General features: G+C 36.7%; 1 protein-coding gene across 1 annotated transcript in view; it reads right to left on the minus strand.

Moving 5' to 3' along the window:
* TMPRSS11D (transmembrane serine protease 11D) overlaps positions 1-20,369 on the minus strand; it is a 52,916-nt gene that overhangs the window by 17,493 nt on the left and 15,054 nt on the right. Inside the window, exons 2-5 of the mRNA XM_004764317.3 lie at positions 15,581-15,702; positions 13,524-13,642; positions 7,328-7,395; positions 1,756-1,913 (exon numbers count right to left, since the gene is read on the minus strand). Coding sequence (XP_004764374.1) covers positions 1,756-1,913; positions 7,328-7,395; positions 13,524-13,642; positions 15,581-15,702 — 467 coding nt within the window. The remainder of the gene's footprint in view (positions 1-1,755; positions 1,914-7,327; positions 7,396-13,523; positions 13,643-15,580; positions 15,703-20,369) is intronic.

A 20,369-nucleotide genomic window follows, 5' to 3' on the forward strand; every position in this document is an offset into this window, starting at 1 on the left:
TTATTTATATAAAAGTTTGTGTTTAATTTCTCATCAAACACTAAAAGATACTTAAAAGCTATTTAAAAGTTATTCCTACTCTCAAGTCAGTCAGTTTAGTTGGGAAAATAGAAACATAAGTAAGTTGTTGCTTAAAATAGGATGTGATAAATAGCACAAGAGAAGTTAGATTTTCATTTACTTGAATATATATGTAGGTATATATAGATATATCTGTATTATACTACTGATTCTATTCTTAGTATAGCAGATATAACACCGAGCAAAACACAGGAGGTCTGCCCTGACATAATTTACAGCTAGAAATTAATCAAGGAGCCATTCAAATCAACTCAAGTGGAATTGGAGAGGAGAATGGTGAGGGTGATCATACCACCTGAGAGAGTCACTGAGTTCTCATGGTGAGAAAAATATTTGGGCTGTATTTTGAAGACCTAAAAGGAACTTTCTGGGCATACAAGCATTAAAAAGGTATTCCAGGTGAAAGTGTAATGGGTTCAAGTGCACGGAGATGGATGATGTTTGTGGAGTAATCGCATCAGTAGGGCTGGTAGTGCAAGTGGGTCACGAAGGGAGATGCTGTGAGTGCCCGGACAGCAAATATGGTGATAGCAGAGAGTGAAGGTCTGTCTGTTGTAATTTCAGGTCTGCTTACAGAACCATCTTCTCTGCCCATCCTATAGCCATCTCAAACTCAGTGTGACCAAATTTACTCCAGATTTGCTACTTACATTATGTTTCCTCCTTTAGGAAATGGTCTCACTTCTATCAATAGCTCAGAAAACTGAGTGTCTCTATCTAATTCCTCCCTTCCCATCATTTTCACATCTTATTGGTTTTTAGATTTTGTACCCTTTATCCTCTAACAATCTTTTGCATTAGGCCCATCCTCCTGATCCCTTTGGATATCCCTTTTGTTGGTGCTTTCATCATTTGACATCTATACTATTATAATAACCTTCAATCTGGATTCCCTGCCTCCACCTTTGTGCTTTTCAAGATGTCTATCTCCACTTTACCAGGCTGTTTTTTTTTTTTTTCCTACAAAGATATGTCAGATCATATCTGTTTTTTTGTTTCATTTGTGGGAAGTCATGGGAAGCTTTTAAGTAATATTGAAATTATGTTTTAAAATATTTCCTTGATCTATGTAGACAGTAGTTTGGAAGGGGCCAAGAAAATATTACAAAGAATAATGTGGAGGCTAGTGCAGTAGTTCAAGTCAGTAATGATGTTGGCTTGGACCAGAGCGGTAGCAATGGAAGAAATGGAAATAGATTCAAGACAGGCAGAGGTACAGATATTTTCAGAGAGGAGTTAGGAATGTTGCTAAACCTTCTAATTTCCTCCTTCATTCTACAAGTATTAGATATCTTCCAATTGCACCCTATGTTCTGGGTGAGGTGGAGTGTTAATTCAATGGTTCTCTGACCTTGAGCAGCTATTTGCCACTTCTATAACATACCTACAGGTTGAACATATGACAACAACATCTCTCATAAGGAGTGTTGAGAGGAAAAATTAATAAAAGAATTTTAGCTAGTGAAATTTACTATATGAGTGCTGAATGGTTCTTTAAACATCAGAATGTTTTATATTAGAGAACTATGCATTATGTCTACCTTTGCAGTATATTGTTTTCGTAAAGTTTAATTCCAAGGAAAGAAAATCAATCTCATTAAATTAAAATATGAATTATAACGGGTTAAGTTGACATATTGGGATAAAATGGTAAAAAAAATTAATGGTACTTGCATGTTATCTCAGTCGAAGGGTTTATTTCCAAGTTTCCAGAGTTATTCAGAATTTGGTGTAAAACAGACTCAATTCTGCTTTTCATTGATGCTCCATTGTTATTTCTAGTGAATTTAAATTTCATGACAACATCTGCTATCACACCATTACCCTCCTGCCTGAAAGCCATAAATATATTAAAAATAAATATAATTTTATGCTATTCTGTTTATATACTCTTATTGATTAAACATTAAAAAACTCACTTGGAGAATTTAGCTTTAGAGCAGATTCATATAACAGTGTTTTCATACTTAATGATATATAACAATGTTATTCCACAAATATTTGATTTCAAAGCATGGTACACTATATCCACCATTCAGTATAGCTGGCTTTAAAGTCAGAACTCCAAAGTTCTGCCATTTACTGTTCAACTTTAGTAAGTTATTTGTTTCTTAATCTTTCTCTAAGTCTCCTCACATTAAAGTGATTGTTACGAAGTTTATGTGAATTAACACATGCAAAAGTTTTGGGAAGAGTACATAGCATACAGTATTAACTGTTAATATAATATAATATAATTATAATACTTGACTTTACAAAAGTCTTCAAAAAAGAAACCCCCTCATCTCATTAAACAAATCTATAAAGAGAAAAGTGACTTAAAGACTTGGGTTAATTTTCTAGTACCCAAATGCATTAATGTGGCTACAAAGTCAAATGTTAAAATTTTATCTCTATATCAGTTAGCTACACATATTCTCCACAATGAAGCTTAATAATTTGACTAAATGCTACAATGATCAAAAATCAGTGTAATGTCTACTTCCTTATGTGTGAATTACCATGTTAATCATTGCCCGACCTAACGTTGGCCATATTCTTTTCTGAAATGTGCAATAGATAAATTTGTCTTTCATATTCATTCTAGGCCTCTTCCTCTCCTCTCAATGATCAGTTCTGCTGTAATATTCATTCCAGATATTAATTTAATATTTACTTAGCAAATGTTAAATAACCACCTTTTTGTGCTAGGCACTGTTCTGTTTCAGAAATTAACAGTGATCAAGATTCACACTTGCCATTCTCGTGAATTTTGCAGTTTAGATAGAGGAGCAGGCACTGAAGAAATAATTATTGCTTTCATTTCTAGCAACATGAAAGTCTAAATAATTAAAAAATTCTCCATATAAAATAACCAGAAATACTTGATAAAATAGAATAAATTTCACTTGAAATGCAAAACTAAGCTAACATTAAAGTAAAGGAAATGTATGGACTCTGAAAAACAATCTGAGGGGTTTGAAGGGGTGGGGGGTGGGAGGTTGGGGTACCAGGTGGTGGGTATTATAGAGGGCACGGATTGCATGGAGCACTGGGTGTGGTGAAAAAAATAATGAATACTGTTATGCTGAAAATAAATAAAAAATTAATAAAAAAATAAAGTAAGGGAAATCTTGGAAGAACAAAAATAAATAACATGAATATTATGTAGGAAGTACTAGAATATCCAACAGGCTTGAGTTGTAGCATTCACATGGATACGGGAGAGGAGGCTTTGGTCTAGTGCTAATTAGGGAAATAAACATGAGGTTTCTAAATAAGGCCAGGATTCTCAAAGAACTAAACCCTCAGTGAAAGCATGGATTAGAAAGAAAAAAAAAATGTGCTCATCATGTCATTAAAAATAAAAAAAGATAAGGAAGTTTATGTGTCTCAGGGTTCCAGGTCTAGACAGAAAAAAGATTGTCCTGACAATTCATGATCATGAGCCTAGCTGCATGAAAGTTTTAGATCTGCATTACCACCATCTGCATGATTCCAGAAACTTTAAGAAATTAACAACAACAAAAAATGGCTCATGTGCTGCTGATCCTCCAAGAGTATCTGATAGAAGCAAATGCTCTGTAAATTGAATGTTAAATCCAGGCTGCATAGTATCCCACTTATGAAGTGGGATTAAAGTAATCCTACAGTCCCAATGGCAAAGAATTTATCATAAGCTGGAATCAGCAGAATGAGGACAGCAGCTTCAAAAATTCATATAATAAAATTAACAGATGGGTAACTGTATTTGAAATGACTAATGACATAAAAGGGGGAATCATAAATGTGAGAAAAGTATAGGACATTATAAAAACAGACCAGACAAGCTTACAAAAGAAACAAATAGAGCTTGCAGACAGGACAACATAGTCATAATTTTTAATCAAAATTAAAAACTCAGTGGATGGGTTACACAAAATATCAGACAAAGCTAAAGAGAAATTAATTAACTGAAAGATAAAAATAAAGAAATCACACAAAATGTAGCACAGATAAAGAGATGAAACAGAGGCTAAGAGACTAGAGAAGTTTCAGTGTTTACCTAATGCAAAACTGAAGAAGATCACCAAAAAATAAAGGGGCAGCAATATTGTAAGAGATCATGAAAATTATCCAGAACGGATGAAGATATGAAGCCTTGGATCACAAGAGTCTGAGGCGTACTAAATAAAAGAAACACCTCTCCCCCACAAACAAAAATGCATCATTAAAAAACCTCTGAACTCCAAAAACAAATGGAAGACTTTCAAACAATAGAGATTTTCTACCAAAGAACATTTGACTGAAATACTATTTCTTCATAGCAACAAAAAAGGCAGTATATAATTGTACTTTCAAAATTGCTGAGAGGCTATAGCTACTGATTTAGAATTTCATATCCACATTAAAGTATTTTTCAGGAATAAACATAAATAGGACTTTTTTAGATCAAAGCAAAACAAAAAGGATACTTGATGGCTCATGGACTCTTGTGAAAATTTATAAAGAAAGTACTTCAATAAGAAGGAGATTGAACCCAGGAGGATTAAGGTATGGTAAGCAATAAAGAAAAAAAAATGGCAAACTGGTAATCTATCATTACAGTGACTAATTTGGAGTCATTACAAATAGAGTGGAGCTAAAACATCATTCATAATAACATGAACAAGAGTTTCAAGTTCCCTATATTATTTGGGAAAAGGGTAGAGAATTAAGCCAACTCTCCTTATTTAAATTTTAAGGATAATCACTAAAAGCAAAGATGATCAAAATGCATTAGAAAATGTAGCTGTCTTTCTGTTTTAAGTGAAATGTTTGACCTATAAGGATATGTAAATGTTGAAAATAAAATATTGAAAACCCCTCTTGGGGTTAGGGATAGTGAAGAACTAACAGAAATCTAGTGGGACTGAGACTAATCTAGGTGGAGGGTAGTGAAAGATAAGCCCAGAGATGGAGATGTTAAGAAGAAATTAGAAAAAGGAAGGTTGAGTAAACTTTGTTACATATATGTGTATAAAAATGTCTCTCTCTCTCTCTCTATACATATTTATGTATATGTATATGCACACATGTACACACATTATATAAAAAGTACATGTACTTTTGATATGCATCTATTATATTCCTATATAATACTTGGCATGTTGCAAAGGCAATGGGTGGCCCATAGGAGGATTTTAACTGGGGGAATAATATGTTTAGAATTTTGTTTCAAAAATTCTTTCTGGCTGCTGTATAAATGAGTGGAGCAAGAATGAAGGAAAGGAGGCTCATTCAGGAGACTGTTCATAGTCCAGGAGAGAAACGGTTGAGGGAACTATTTGAAGAAAAGTTATGGATCTTAGAAATATTTAGGAAATAGAATAGAAAGATTAGATAGTTGGATGTGTGGGTTGAGGGAGAGGAGAAATTACAGATGACTTGTATATTTCTTGAGCAACTAGGTTGAAAGTGATGCCATTGTTAGAAGTAACAACAGTAAAAGAGTAATATTTGGTGAGGGAGAGACATTAGGTTCAGGTCTGGACACAGTGAAGTTGAGTTGTCTGTGAGATAACTGTATGATGACATCAAGTTGATGGCTGTGTACGTTCATGTCTAGAAATGAGAAGAGAGGACTTCCCAGAGATACAACTTTGAGAATAGCGAGCATATCGGGGACAATGAAGCCACTGAGAAGAACTGAGAAGATGAGACACTTATAGCACAGGCTGACATCCAACAACATTTGAAGGATGTGCAGAGAAGGCTGTGCTAGCGAAGAAAATTGAGGAGTGAATGGAGAGGTAAGAGGAAAATAAGGGCATGTAGGGTCATAGAAACGACAGGAAGGCACTACTTCAAGAAGGACTGAAAATACAACATCACCAAATACTATTGAGAGGTCCAAACAGAAGACTGATAGAGTTTATTCAGAGCTTGTGACTTGGATGTCATTGTTGAACTTGGCAAGGGTAAGTAGCATTTTGTGGTGGCATCAGGGGTGAGATTGTGGGGAACTGAGCAGTAGGTGGGAAGTGAGCAAAAGGGGAGGAAATGCAGATGGTTCATGCAGTCCTACGGATTTTGAGAGCTAGTGGCCAGTACAGAGATTTTCACAGGAAAACGTTAAGGGGAATGTGCAGTGAACTGACTGAAATTCATGTTGGTAAATACTCTTCCCATGGATTCTTCCTACTCTTCTCAATTCTTAACAAGACTTATCTGATCAGATGTTCATGCTCCTGGGACTTATTCTGCAGAAAAGAAGAAATATGAATTTTCTTGTGGTGGTGGTATTTGAGAAATACCTCCCTTTCAAAGGACTTTTGCGTATTATTTGAAGGATCGGTTGATGTACCCATTTGAGGCATTTGTGATAGGGTTAGTATTCTAGTTGGGAGGGCCTGTCTCATCACATCACACAGACAGGTACATATTCAACTAAGGCAGGAATGTCGAATAACTAGAATGCATACTGCTACTCCCCTTATTATTATTAATTCCTGCCAGACATGCTTGGATTTGGCCACAGCATCTTTTACACTACAGCGTTCTAGGCAGACACAAACCAAAAAGCTTGATGTTGGTCATAGTGTCTGATCTTGGATGAATATACCCAGGACCTCAGCATTGTGCAACTCCAGGGACACTGTTTACATGTGCTAGATTGTGAATGAGATCCACCGGATTTATACAGTAGGATGTATATATACCTTCACCTGACTCTCTTTAATCTTTCTTCCTTTCCTATCAAGAATTGAAGCAAGAGATTATGCTGAGTGAAATAAGTCAAGCAGAGAGAGTCAATTATCATCTGGTTTCACTTATTTGTGGAGCATAACAAACAGCATGGAGGACATGGGGAGATGGAGAGGAGAAGGGAGTTGAGGGAAATTGGAAGGGGAGATGAACCATGAGAGACTATGGATGCTGAAAAACAATCTGAGGGTTTTGAAGGGGCAGGGGGTGGGAGGTTGGGGGAGCCAGGTGGTGGGTATTACAGAGGGCACGAATTGCATGGAGCACTGGTGTGGTGCATAAACAACGAATTCTGTTACGCTGAAAAGAAATAAATAATTAAAAAAAATTGAAGCGATATGTTTATTTACATTAGTAAATGGATCATATGTGGCATGTTTTGTTATTGTTTTGGCATTGTTTTTTAAGCTGCCCATGATACTTCTTTCATAATATTGCAACAAATTGTGTGAATGCTTCATTCATTATCCATGCTGTGAACAAGAGTCAAATGGGCCAAGCTGCATCTAAGCATATATGTTTTTTATAGAGTTCCACTTACCTCAGTTTGACAACATGGGCTCTGATGAACTGACTTCTTAAATTTGATTCTTTGAACGTTTTAGTAATCTGTAGAAAGAAAAGAAAAAAAAAACCTCTTTGTAGTTACAGTTGTTCTTCCCTTCCTTCTTTCTAACGTAGCAACGTAGGACTTAAGTTAATGAGGAACAGGGACTGGAGTTTTCAGTTCAGTTCAGATTAGTTCAGTTCCGTCTCAGAACAGATGAGGTTGATTTAGACGAGTGATACAGCTTTCGGATGCAGTGCCTCTTTACTCATCTATGATACAAAGATGATAATGGACAGGATGCATCTTCACTAGAAGTCATCTCAACATTAGATGTTTTACTCAGGGTGATTTGGTGGCTCTTCCTAGGAGGGGTCGGGGCCAGTGCCAAGCCAACACTAGGGGAGTCCATGATACAACTTACATTTGTGTGATTCCCCAACAACTGTTTTTAAATGGGTAAAACCAGGTTAAAATGAGTGATGAAAAGGAGAAAACATGTAAAGGGCAGTTTTTTCCTTGTTAATTCTGACTAATACCTAAGCATCCAAGGTTATTTGTGACACCAATCAGTAATTTCCTGACCTAACCTTAACTATTTCCCTGCATCATTTTTCTTTTTTTTTTATAATGTTTAATAATTTTTCTTTTTTATTATTTTTAAAATTTTATTTTTTCAGTGTTCCAAGATTCATTGTTTATGCACCACACCCAGTGCTCCATGCAATACGTGCCCTCCTTAATACCCACCACCAGGATCACCCATCCCCTTCCCCCCGCCCCTCCAAAACCCTGTTTGTTTCTCAGAGTCCACAGTCTCTGATGATTCATCTCCCCCTCTGATTTCCCCGAATTCACTTTTCCTTTCCTTCTCCTAATGTCCTCTGTTATTCCTTATGCCTCACAAGTAAGTGAAACCATATGATAATTGATTTTCTCTGCTTGACTTATTTCACTCAGCATAATCTCCTCCAGTCCAAGCCATGTTGATGCAAAAGTTGGATATTCATCCTTTCTGATGGAGGCATAATACTCCATTGTATATATGGACCATATCTTCTTTATCTATTTGTCTGTTAAAGGTAAGAAATTAAAAATAGAGCTACCCTATGACCCTGCAATTGCACTATTGGGTATTTAGCCCCAAAATACAGATGTAGTGAAAAGAAGGGCCATCTGTACCCCAGTGATCATAGCAGCACTGGCCACAGTCACCAGATTGTGGAAAGAACCAAGATTCCCTATATCATTTTTCATTCCCACCAAGGATGGTGCTCTTGAGTTATAAAGCTCAGCTTTACAGTGAACTATGGGTGGTTCTGTGACTGGAATGGTTCTCCCATGACGCAGGATTAGTCAGAAGTACTGAGGTTTCCTAATGTGGGAGGGAATTCCATTGACTTGTACTGTGAGGCAGCAAAAAGGGAGATGTGGACATGGAGACTAAGTAGTGTGCTGAATATTAGAGTAAGCCAGGATTTGAAACCAATCCTTCTTGAGACTGTAAAGTTAATGCAATCTTTATTACACCACTTTGTATCTTTTAAAATATCCATTCCTATAGGCTGGTATCAGACTGCCAGTAATTCGACAAAACGATGATTTTCTTTCTTTTCAGACAACTTTGGACACTTCAAAGAATAATGAGACTATGAGTTTTATGGAAATAGCTCATGTTCCTTTTTTTAAAAATTTAGGAAATATTAGTAATGTTGAGAAAGAAAAAAAAAAAATCTCTCCAAATTCTATGAACTAGAATTAACAGTTCCTGTTATTTGGTGAACTATATTCCAGTTAACTACAAAGAAAGATGAATTTTAATATGCTTGTTAATATACTATTATAGGAGGTATTTTAATAAACGGTTTAACTTTAGTTTTACTTGATTTTTTAATTAATTAATTAATTAATTAATTAATTTTTTAGATTTTTTATTTTTTATAAACATATATTTTTATCCCCAGGGATACAGGTCTGCGAATCACCAGGTTTATACACTTCATAGCACTCACCAAAGCACAGTAAAAGGAATTGACCTAAAGCTGAAGGAATTGGTAAAATCTGGATTAACGTTTCCTGTGATTATATTTTAATTTGTGGTTTGGCACTACACCTGCACAGGCTAGACTGGACCAAAGTTAAAAAATCCACCTTAATTATGACATTTTTGTTATGTGGAAAACTTTGGTGATGACTAAGATAATAAGCAACGTAAAGAAAACAAATTGATTAATTGGTTGATATCAAAATACAGGGATAAAAGAAGACGACTATGGATAAGATTTTGGATTTTCCAGAATGCAATATAATTGGCTCTTTCATTAAAACTTATCAGTTCTGATATCAGTTCTAATATCAGTTCTAACTTATCAGTTTCACTAGAACTTATCAGTTCACAGAAAATCAGTGAGCAGATAACTGTAGAGAATTCCAATAGCATAGTGGAAAGGGAAGCTGATGGAGAACACAGATAAGTTGGCTGGCTATAAGAACTTGAATGAGCCTTGTAACCTTTTTCTTCTCCAGTTTTTCCATCCGTAAAATTACATCATGATGGTTTTGGAAGGGCATGGTGTTAGGTATGAAGAGAATTGAATGGAAATGAAGGAAATAGAGGGGAATAAAACCTACAGGGATTGGTGATGGATTGGATATTTGGAATGATAGAGGGCAGTAGGTCAAAGATGAATTCTAGGTTTTTGCTTTGGAAAACTTAATGAGTGACATTGGGACAGGATTGTTGGAAGAAGGCTGGTATGGTATGGGGAAATCATGAATTTGATTTTAAGACATAATACATTTGAGTAAAAAAAAAAAAGCCAAGTAGAGATATTAACCAGGTAGTTGGATGAAACAGTCTGAAATACAGAAGAAATGTCTGGGCTTGAGATCAAGTGAGTCATTAGATAAGTATTAGCTGAAGTAGTGCACATGGATGAGATCATCTATAAATACACAACAGTGTGACTGGAGAGGAGAGCGAAGTCAAAGCCTTGGGGAATTTCAGCTTTGAATGTCAGCATAGAAGAGGGTGATCCTGTAAGGACACAGAGAAGTGGCCAGAAAAGCAGGATAGGAAAAGCAAATGAGTGAATATTTTGCTTGAAAATCAGAAAATGATGGACTTTTTGAGTTAGAATATACCATAAAAATCATCTGGTCCAATGATTTTATTTCACTGATGAGTAAATTGAGAGCCGGAAAAGAGACATGAATTGCCTAATATAACAGAAGATTCTGGGACTATTCTATTGCTCATTAAGTATAATGGGTTGTTTGTGGGACAAGGATGATGATGGGACTCAGGTTACCATTGGGAAATGGTATGATCCTTGGATCTGGAGTCAGAAGCCCTTGGTTTGAATGCTGGTTCTACCGCTCTACAGGTGATTGACATTTTAACATGTTTCCTAATCTCACAACCTTTACTTTATCCATCTATAAAAATGATTTGTTAATTTATTTGGCCGTCGTGAACTGAAGGTTAGAGAGTGCTTTGTAAACCATAAATTTGCACTGCAGTAGAGTATTATTCATAAGGTGTTTTAAATGTTTAAAGTGTTTTTACTGAAAGATAAATCAGAGTGTGGAAATCATACATCTGAAGAATTTCAAGGGAAAACTTTCTCTGCTAGTTGTTTAAGTATATTGTAAAACCACAGTACTCCAAATAGTTTGGTACTGGTATGGGTAAAGATTAGTCAGTGAAGACAAGGAGGTACAGAAAAAAGAAAAGGAGGAATTTGTGTATAATAAAAGTGGCATGGCAAATATACCCATTGCACTATTAAACACACGCTTTTGGTACCACCACCTAGCTATTTTGGGGGATAAAGTTGGATCTCTACCTTATTGCAAAGTAAATTACAGATGAATAAAAGATAAAATTATAAAAACTGAAATAATAAAATTATAAAAAGGAAATGAAGGGGCGCCTGGGTGGCTCAGTGGGTTAAAGCCTCTGCCTTCCGCACAGGTCATGATCCCAGGGTCCTGGGATCGAGCCCCGCATCGGGCTCTCTGCTCAACGAGGAGCCTGCTTCCTCCTCTATCTCTGCCTGCCTCTCTGCCTACTTGTGATCTCTGTCTGTCAAATAAATAAATAAAAATCATAAGAAAAAGAAAATGAAAATGAATATTTTAAAGAGTATTTAGAGTGGAGAAAGCATTTTTAACCTAACACAAAAGGGAGAACTCATACAAAGGATTGATAATTTGGCTATATGAAAAATTAAATGTTTAACATTAAAACCCCCCTGTATTATAAACAAGATTGAGAGTTAAGTCATATTGTTAGAGAAATATATGCAATGTGAATGACTGGCAACTTTAATATTCTAATAAGTACAAGTTACAAGTCTTTTTTTTTCCCCCCAAATCCATATAAAATAGACAAGTGCTCCAGTAAGAAAATGGGCAAGGTCGTGATCAGGCAATTCACAAACGAGGTTGTAAACATGACCTATTCATATAGGAAGACAGATTAAATCTTAGTAATTAAGGAAATGCAAACCAAAACAATTAGTGCTAGTGAGCTATCACTTCTCACCTTCTGAATTAGCAACAATTAAAATGATTTACAACGCCGCGTGTTAATGCCATGGGGAAAGAAGCCTACCCGTGTGCACTTGCGTAATGCGGGTGAGAATGTAAACTGGAGCATTTCTGGAGTGCAGCCTAAGAATTAATCTTAAAAATGCAGGGAACACTATATTGATGTAAGCAAGTGGTTGAATAAATACATGGGGAGAATAGAAAAACAGAAGAATTTAAAATATCCTTCAAATATTCAAAGCATTACTCCCCGCTCCTCTACTTCTTATGCGTGGCTTAGACACGGTGTCTTTCTTTCAAAGAGTGCAGTGTGGTTAAGGGAGGGAATGACTGTACGAGGTAGAAAGCTCACAAACACTTCAGCTGGGTGATCAAGTTGACGGTGACTGACAGTGTAATGAACCCCCTTCGTGTGATGGAATGCAAATGATACTTTTCCTCTTTGGTCTTCCTCCCTCCCCAAACTCCACTCTAAGCAAAAGAAAACAAACAAACAAAAAAGGCCCAGTTGTGGGATTTTACAAGATGACTGGCCAGTACTCTGCAAAACTGTCAAGATTCTCAAAAACAAGGAAAATCGTAGGGACTCTCATAGATTCTCTTCCCTAATCAACTGATTCAGCCGTTTCTTCTGATCTCATTAAACATTTAAATGATATACCTAACTTCCCCTGCTCTAATCCCATTAAACTAAGCAGTTGTTCCATAACTTGGCTTCTAGCGAAGTTTGCCTCTGGGGAAAAATGTGTTAGATGAGCCAATATTTAGTTTCCCAGTCACAAGATTTCTCATTACAGATCAACTTAATGGTTCCCAAAGTGTGGTCCTTGGACCATAAGCCTCATCGTCACCTGGGAACTTAGAAATGCAAATTCTTGAGTTCACCCCAAGCCTATTGAATCAGAGACTCTGACATCAGAGCCTAGAAATATGTGATTTGACAAGCCTGCCTGGTGATTCTGTTACTTGCTAAAGTTTTAGAGACATTGGATTAATTTATATTCTTAAGACTCTTTAAAAGCTAAGTAAGACCTCAAGACTGGTCAACTCTGACTGTGTGAACTAAAGGCCAGATTCTGGTCCATGCTCATAAATGAATGCAAGGGTCCACTTGTGAGATTTCCTGGTGGGCCTCTTCAAGTGAAAGCCTGACCTTGCTTTGCATATTTCCTATGTCTATCACTGAGCCAGAGTAGGATGTTGTCTAAACTATGTTATTATTGAGGTGCAAACATGTCATTTAGCACCTGCTCCCTGTGTATTTAGTTGGGTAAGAAGAAAGGAAAGAAAGCCAAATGGAAAGGATTTAAAAAGGCAATCTCAAGAGGAGCAGTAGTAAATGCTCAACTTGCATGAACTGCAGACTTCCAGCCCTTGAAGTCATAATCATATAAAAGATGAATTTACTCAAGAGCCTTCTAGCACTTTTCACTCATGACTTAAAAAAAAAAAAGTAAAGAAGAATCAGTATACTAGCAAATTAACTTGGAAAAAGCACAAAGAAACATATCCTTCAGTATTCAGGGATGAAAAATATGCAGAGCATTTAGCAGTTACAAATAGATCACAACATGTTAGATTTATTACCAAATTTGTTTTATGACAGAATAAAGAGCAAAGACAAACATTAACTTACCATAGATTCAATTCTTCCACTCAAAGCCCTATATTCCTGTGTACCTGGTGAATTTAACTGATTACTATATTTGACATTTAGGATTTTAAAGCTGCTATGGTAAAAGTAAGACTTTTGATCTGTAAAGCAAAGAAAAGGCAGAATTAGTCTCACTACTAAGTACTTTAAACTTTAATTTATCCAGGATTATAGGATGCTCTATTATACAATTAAAAAAATTGCTTCTCTTAAATGAATAGTTGTTTTCATGATTCTCTTTCTCCTAGAAGAGTTGAATAGTATCTCATCCAAAAAAAATTTTTTTGCTTCTCTTAAAGAAAACCCCAAACTTACTATAAATGAAACTATAATAAAATTATTTTTCTTTCAGTTTTTAAAAAACTGACAGATCTGAAACTGTTAAGGATGTAGGAAAATCAGAGCAGCATTATTTGTGAAATTAAAGTGATCAGAAGTATCATAATTTTCATTTTAACTATATTTTAGGGAGATTTGTGATTGCAGATTTATTCATCAAGAAGTATTAATGAATGTCTATAATATGCTATTATTAATTTATCACTAAAGAAGAACCCAAAGTAATTCTGAATATTTTAAGAATTGTTTAAAAAAATAATCATTTTAGAGGAATTAGTGACTTGTTAGTTTTTTAGAGTAAGCTAGAAAATAAACGTTTGAATAAAATAACTAATAGGTTGTCCAGTGTGAATTATTTCCACCAAAAAATGTCTGCCAGAGGACATATTCAGTTGGGTGAAGAAAGTAAATATTTCTAAAACATACTGTATACATCTTAGAAACATTATGAACATGGATATAATAACCTAACCTGTCTCAGGAAAAATCTTTTGATCATTCATAAGCATAATTCATGCAGAAAAGTATGTATATCGGGGAAAGAGTTAGAGATCCTGGTGGAAGGGTAGTATAGTCCTTTGTGGTGGAGGGGCAAGTCTTTTAAGGGCCATAAATGGTTACTGGGACACATTCTGCAGAGGATGAACCTAGACTCTTCTACTTGTGTGACAATATGGTACAACTAAAAGTGAAAATTGATTAATTTAATTGGGAGCTTGAGGTGTCTTACCTCTGTAATTCACCTTAGATGTAACTGCCCCCAGGTGATTTGACAGAAAAATGTAGCCACAATTTTATAATTAGCTTGACTGAAAAGATTATTTATTATTACTGGTTTTCCTAATGCTGGTAATTTTATTGTGCCATTGAGAACTTTTCAGCTTTCACATAAATATGCATTTTTGCCTATTTACTATAGAATATATAATAAATTATATTCTCTCTGTCTCTCTACATTCATTCATACTCACACATATGATTTAAATGATTTAACAGAATTATAGTTGAAATAAAATAATCCCAAAATGCATTTTTAGATGAAAAAAGCACATTATAGCATATATTATATAGGGAATTAGACACAATTTTCTTTATCTACATTAAAACATCTGAAAGAATGTTCACTGAGATATTAAAGAACATTGTTTGTGAGTAAGCAGGGTATCCTGTATTCTTTATATTGTTTCTTGTCCATGTGTCCTTTATTTTTGTGATATAATAATACTAAGAGAAATAATAAAAGAACAGGTCCTTTTTAAAATTTGTTTTTCTCCTGTTTTATGAGGAGAAAGATCATGATTAACATATACTTCCAAATTTTTAAGGTTGAAACTTAAAATTCTTTGCAATATTTTACTTTTACAGTTTTTCAGTGGAAATCATGATATTAAATGAGAAAACAAAATCGGCAAATTCTAGTACCAGAAAAGAATCAAGAGATTTTTTTTTCCTTTGGCTAGAATAATTCTTGTCTGGGTAATACTGTTTATTCTAAAAAAAAAAAAAAAAAAAGAAGAGAAAAAAGTACTAGTTGAGGGAAATATAGACACAAACATGTATTTAGGGATATATAAGACATACAATTACATTATATTAAAAAATAATAGTGGCTATAAAAGGAAGAATGCCAAACGTTTCATCTGAAGGTATATTTAGTTATTTGGTTTGGAAAGTGGTCCTTTTAGTGTTCTAGTACTTACCAAAAGCTAAAAAGTAGATGAGTAGAGCTACGGTTACCGCCAAGATTACCACCCCTGCCACAACAACAAAACACACTACATACGGATTCAGGAATCTTGAGGTTGAGGGCACCCGTGCTGGCCTTAAAAAAAAGAGAAAATGATCAAAAACTAACCTTTGATTCAGGGAAGCCATTACTGTAGGGTTTAAGAACATTTTCTATCTTCCTTTGTCTTTTAGTATGGACATAGCTCTCCATATAGGAAACCATGTGATTCTTGACCAGAACCTTTTTTTTTTTTTTTTTTAAAGATTTTATTTATTTATTTGACAGACAGAGATCACAAGTAGGCAGAGAAGCAGGCAGAGAGAGAGAGGAGGAAGCAGGCTCCACGCTAAGCAGAGAGTCCAATGCGGGGCTTGATCCCAGGACCCTGGAATCATGACCTGAGCCAAAGGCAGAGGCTTTAACCCACTGAGCCACTCAGGCACCCCACTTGACGAGAACCTTAGTGACTTTTCTTTCAAATTTTTTTTCAGCACGAAAATGCTGACATTTTGGTAGTTTGATAGAAGCATAAGTAAATCGGACTTATGCTTTGCAATGATTTCTCTTCCTCTGTCATTTGATGAGGTTCTCAAGAGTAACAATTAATTGTACTGTTTTTTTGTCTTCCCAAGACCTTATGCTGGACACTTACTACGTATGGTAGAGCTCTCTTAGCTGAGTACCATCCCTAGTGGTATACAGAAGAGGAGTCCTTCTGGGTGGAGAGAGGGGTGGAGGGAGTCAGAACAGCAGCATTCCTCCCTGCATATTCTCTGTATTATTAAAAATGGGGGTGTGACCAGAGGTTGAGTGCTCAGGTCCTGGAGAATAACAAGCCTGAACTCTGAAATTCACCTCTGAAATGAATTACAACTGTCCCAACAGCAGAAGATTTGTGTGATTTATTATTTTTTTCCCCAATGAATTTATAAACTACAGTGCAAGCCAGTAGATTTGTACTAATATGGGATCTGGTGATTATTATTAAGCACATGATCCAGGTACTATCTTCTTCCCTGCCTCTCTCCCCACAGCCACGTACACTTGCGCTAGGGAGGTAACCAGAAGAACTAAGTGTGAATTTCTCTTTTCTCCCTTGTTTGCTTGGAGGTCATATTGTCATTCATCTAAGACTTTCCTAGCCTGACAAGTGGGATTAATAATATCTGTCTCGGGGCACCTGGGTGGCTCAGTGGGTTAAAGCCTCTACCTTTGGCTCAGGTCATGATCCCAGGGTCCTGGGATCGAGCCCCTTATCGGGCTCTCTGCTCGGTGGAGAGCCTGCCTCCCCCTCTCTCTTTGCCTGCCTCTCTGCCTACTTGTGATTTCTGTCTGTCAAATAAATAAACAAAATCTTAAAAAAAAAAAAAAGAAAAAATCTGTCTCACATGCTGTCTTGAATATCAAGGAGGTTATGTTAGGAAATATATTTCTAGTTAAATAGATTGTCTACTAGGCGGTGTGCCACTGGAGGGGAAAGATAGTATGCATGCTTCTGTTTCGGACACTTTGCAGAGTAACAGCTGTAAATAGGTGATTCATAAATATTTATGTTATTCATAAGTTTGTTGCAGTGTTAACTTTGAGCACGTTTCAGATTTAAAGCCTTAACATAGGGCACCTGGGTGGCTCAGTGGGTTGGGCCTCTGCCTTTGGCTCTGGTCATGCTCTCAGTGTTTTGGGATCAAGCCCTGCATCGGGCTCTCTGCTCAGCCAGGAGCCTGCTTCCCCCATCTCTCTCTGCCTGCCTTTCTGCCTACTTGTGATCTCTGTCTGTCAAATAAATAAATAAAAAAATCTTAAAAAAAATAAAGCCTTAACATAGCTGAAAAATAGTTACACTTAACAAGATTATAGTTTCTCATTTTTCCTATTTGTTTTGCCAATCTTCCGGTGTAAGTGTGAATAGAGTGATTTGCAGACATTTAGTTTTCATAGTAGGGCTGCCTGTTGTTGTTTGGGCTCTCCATGACTCAGAAACACTTCCTGGTATTTTATAGTATATCACCGGCACATCGTATTCTGTGGTTCTGAGACCAGTAACATATCAAGAGATTGTTGGAGGCAGACTGGGACTTGCCAACTTTCAATTTTGTTGAACAAACACATTAATCATACAAAAATTGACCATGCTCAAACATCATCTAACGAAGAGGCATTTACGTGCCTAAAAGTAGGAAGGACATAGTCTCAGGCTAGCAAAATATGAATAATGTAGCTTTAGTTTTATGATATCTTTTTTACTGCATTGCTCTTTGTTCATTTTGCTATACGTGAACACTGACTTCCACTGACGCTGGTCCAGAGTCCAGCACTAGGAAACCACCACTGCGTTAAACTTCAGATTGGAGGAAATTGGCACTTTGACATTTGTTGATTTTTGAGACTCAGTTTACTCACCTGTTACCATATGTGGTCACTGTGCAAATCACACACAATCACAGATGCACGGTGTTTGGCATTTGTGATTTCAGTAAATGGTAGTGGCTGTTGAGTAGTGGCAGAGTCAAAAGGAGACAGAGTTGGAGTCTGGGGTAAACCCAAAAGTCTGAATAATTTCCAAACTGGTAGATCATTCTCCTCAACCAGAGATGAACTAATGTGTCAAGACTTATGAGTGTGGAGAGAGAAGTGGTGAGAAACAAGAAGTTGAAGGTTGAAAAAACACAAGGGCTGGAGTCAGCATGTGCTGGTTTAGCTTGGATAAGGCCATGGGAATGACTTTATCGCCAACTTTGCTTCAGTTCATGGAAAACACCTTAAACTCAATGACTAAAAAGCACCAGGAGACATATGACTCAATAAACAAAGGGCGTGGAGCTCAAATCACCTTAATCCCACAAGCCATAATTAATTGCATAAGAATGGGTTGTTGCACCGTGTAGAAACCGCTGAAGAAATATCTACTCTTCTGCTGGTAGTGCCACTTGTCATTGAACCTCTGTATATGGTTGATTACAGAGCTTATGCCAACACAAACTAAATTGTGCACAGTATTTACTTTGAAACTATTGGAGATAACATATTTTCAAACTCTGAATTTTGAAGCAGTGTAATGGAAATCTGTGCAAGAAAATAACTGCTTTTAAAACCTGTTCCTGATCAGTGAGATTGCCTTTGAACAAAGCAAAACAAATAATTCAGTTCTAACATGTTTAACCAGCTTCCCCCTCTTGTTTGCTCTCTTTTATTAACTTGGAAGAGTTACATTGATGCTGCAGAACTTATTCTATAGTTTTGAGAGTCTAAGTGTCAGGCACTGCACATGCGTATTGCCGGTCTTCACAGCTGTAACACAGGTATTATGATCCTGTTTTGAAGATAGGGAAAGTGAGGCTTAGAGAGTAAATAACTCAAAATTACTCAGGAGGGACAGCTGAAAATTGAAACGAGGTTGGTTTGAATCAAAGCACACGCACTTCCTTTCACGTGCGCTTCCTCACACTATGGGAGACAGGAAAGCTGCGGGACTCCTAGCTCTTCTGACTTCATTTGGGGTAAGGATCAACATCCATGGAGTGCGAGGACTTTGTCTTACACATAGTAAGTGTGCGATAAAACAATTGTTGACTTAATTTTTATTTGAAGGTAAATCTTACGTTAATATAGCAACGTTATTTAGAAATATTAATTAATCTTTGCCATTGACCCATAGTTACAGCCAATATAGGGCTGTGGATTAATAGAGCCATTGGCAATAATTTCCATTATCTGCAAGAATGGAGGAAAACAGTGACAGGGTAATCGTAAACTCAGATGCATGTGCATGTAAAGGACTTTTAGACAATTTTGTGTGCTTCAAATTACATTTCAGGTGTCACCATAACAAAGATTTGGACCACAGTTGTCTTCTCCTGAGAAGCATTCTTCCTCGATAATCCCACTTCATGCCATAGTTTCAGCAAGCACTCTATAGGATAACATTTTCTTTTTTTTTTTTTTTAAGATTATTATTTATTTATTTATTTGACAGACAGAGATCACAAGTAGGCAGAGAGGTGGGCAGAGAGAGAGGAAGGGAAGCAGGCTCCCTGCTGAGCAGAGAGCCCTATGCGGGGCTCGATCCCAGGATCTCAGGATCATGACCTGAGTCGAAGGTAGAGGCTTTAACCCACTGAGCCACCCAGGCACCCCTAGGATAACATTTTCTAGGACAGATCTTCAGCCCAGATCTCTGTATTTGAGCTTGATGCCATCAGTGCTAGTTATCACCAGATATCTTCTGGATGCTTTACAACCTCCTTAAATATGAGAGGTCTGGGAATGGGGTGAAGGTGAAATATTTTCTCTCTGGATTTTTACCAGTCTCAGAGAATTCCAACCAGCACTTTGCATCACTAAGCCTTGACTGGTGTTGCTGGTTGTCCTCCCAGGGAGGGATTCTGCAGCTCTTGGGCAGAAAGGAAGCTCTGTGTGTGTGCGCGTGTGTGTGAGATACTCATGCATTGTCCTCTGCTTAAGCTGGGGTCCAGGGAGGCTGTGAGTAAGCGGAGGAGACGAGTGGGATAGGTTCATTGTCTCTGAAGGGAGAGATTCCTTTTGATTTCTCTGTTGCCTGAGAGCTTCGGGTCTGGAAGCCTGACTATCAGGTCCTGAGTTGCCCAAGTATAAAACCTGGGGATGGTGGGTGATACCCAAGCCATAGGTTTTGTGTCTCTGGGGAATTGCTTTCTTCAGAGGGAAGGAGGTGGGATGCTGTGAATTGGCTGTGAGTTTCTGAGTTTTACCAAATAAAGTGGAATCTAAGAAGAAAAAAAAGG

This window comes from Mustela putorius, unplaced genomic scaffold (genome assembly GCF_011764305.1).
Source record: "Mustela putorius furo isolate JIRA1106 unplaced genomic scaffold, ASM1176430v1.1 tig00000430_pilon_pilon_pilon, whole genome shotgun sequence".
In the NCBI taxonomy this organism is placed as follows: domain Eukaryota; kingdom Metazoa; phylum Chordata; class Mammalia; order Carnivora; family Mustelidae; genus Mustela; species Mustela putorius.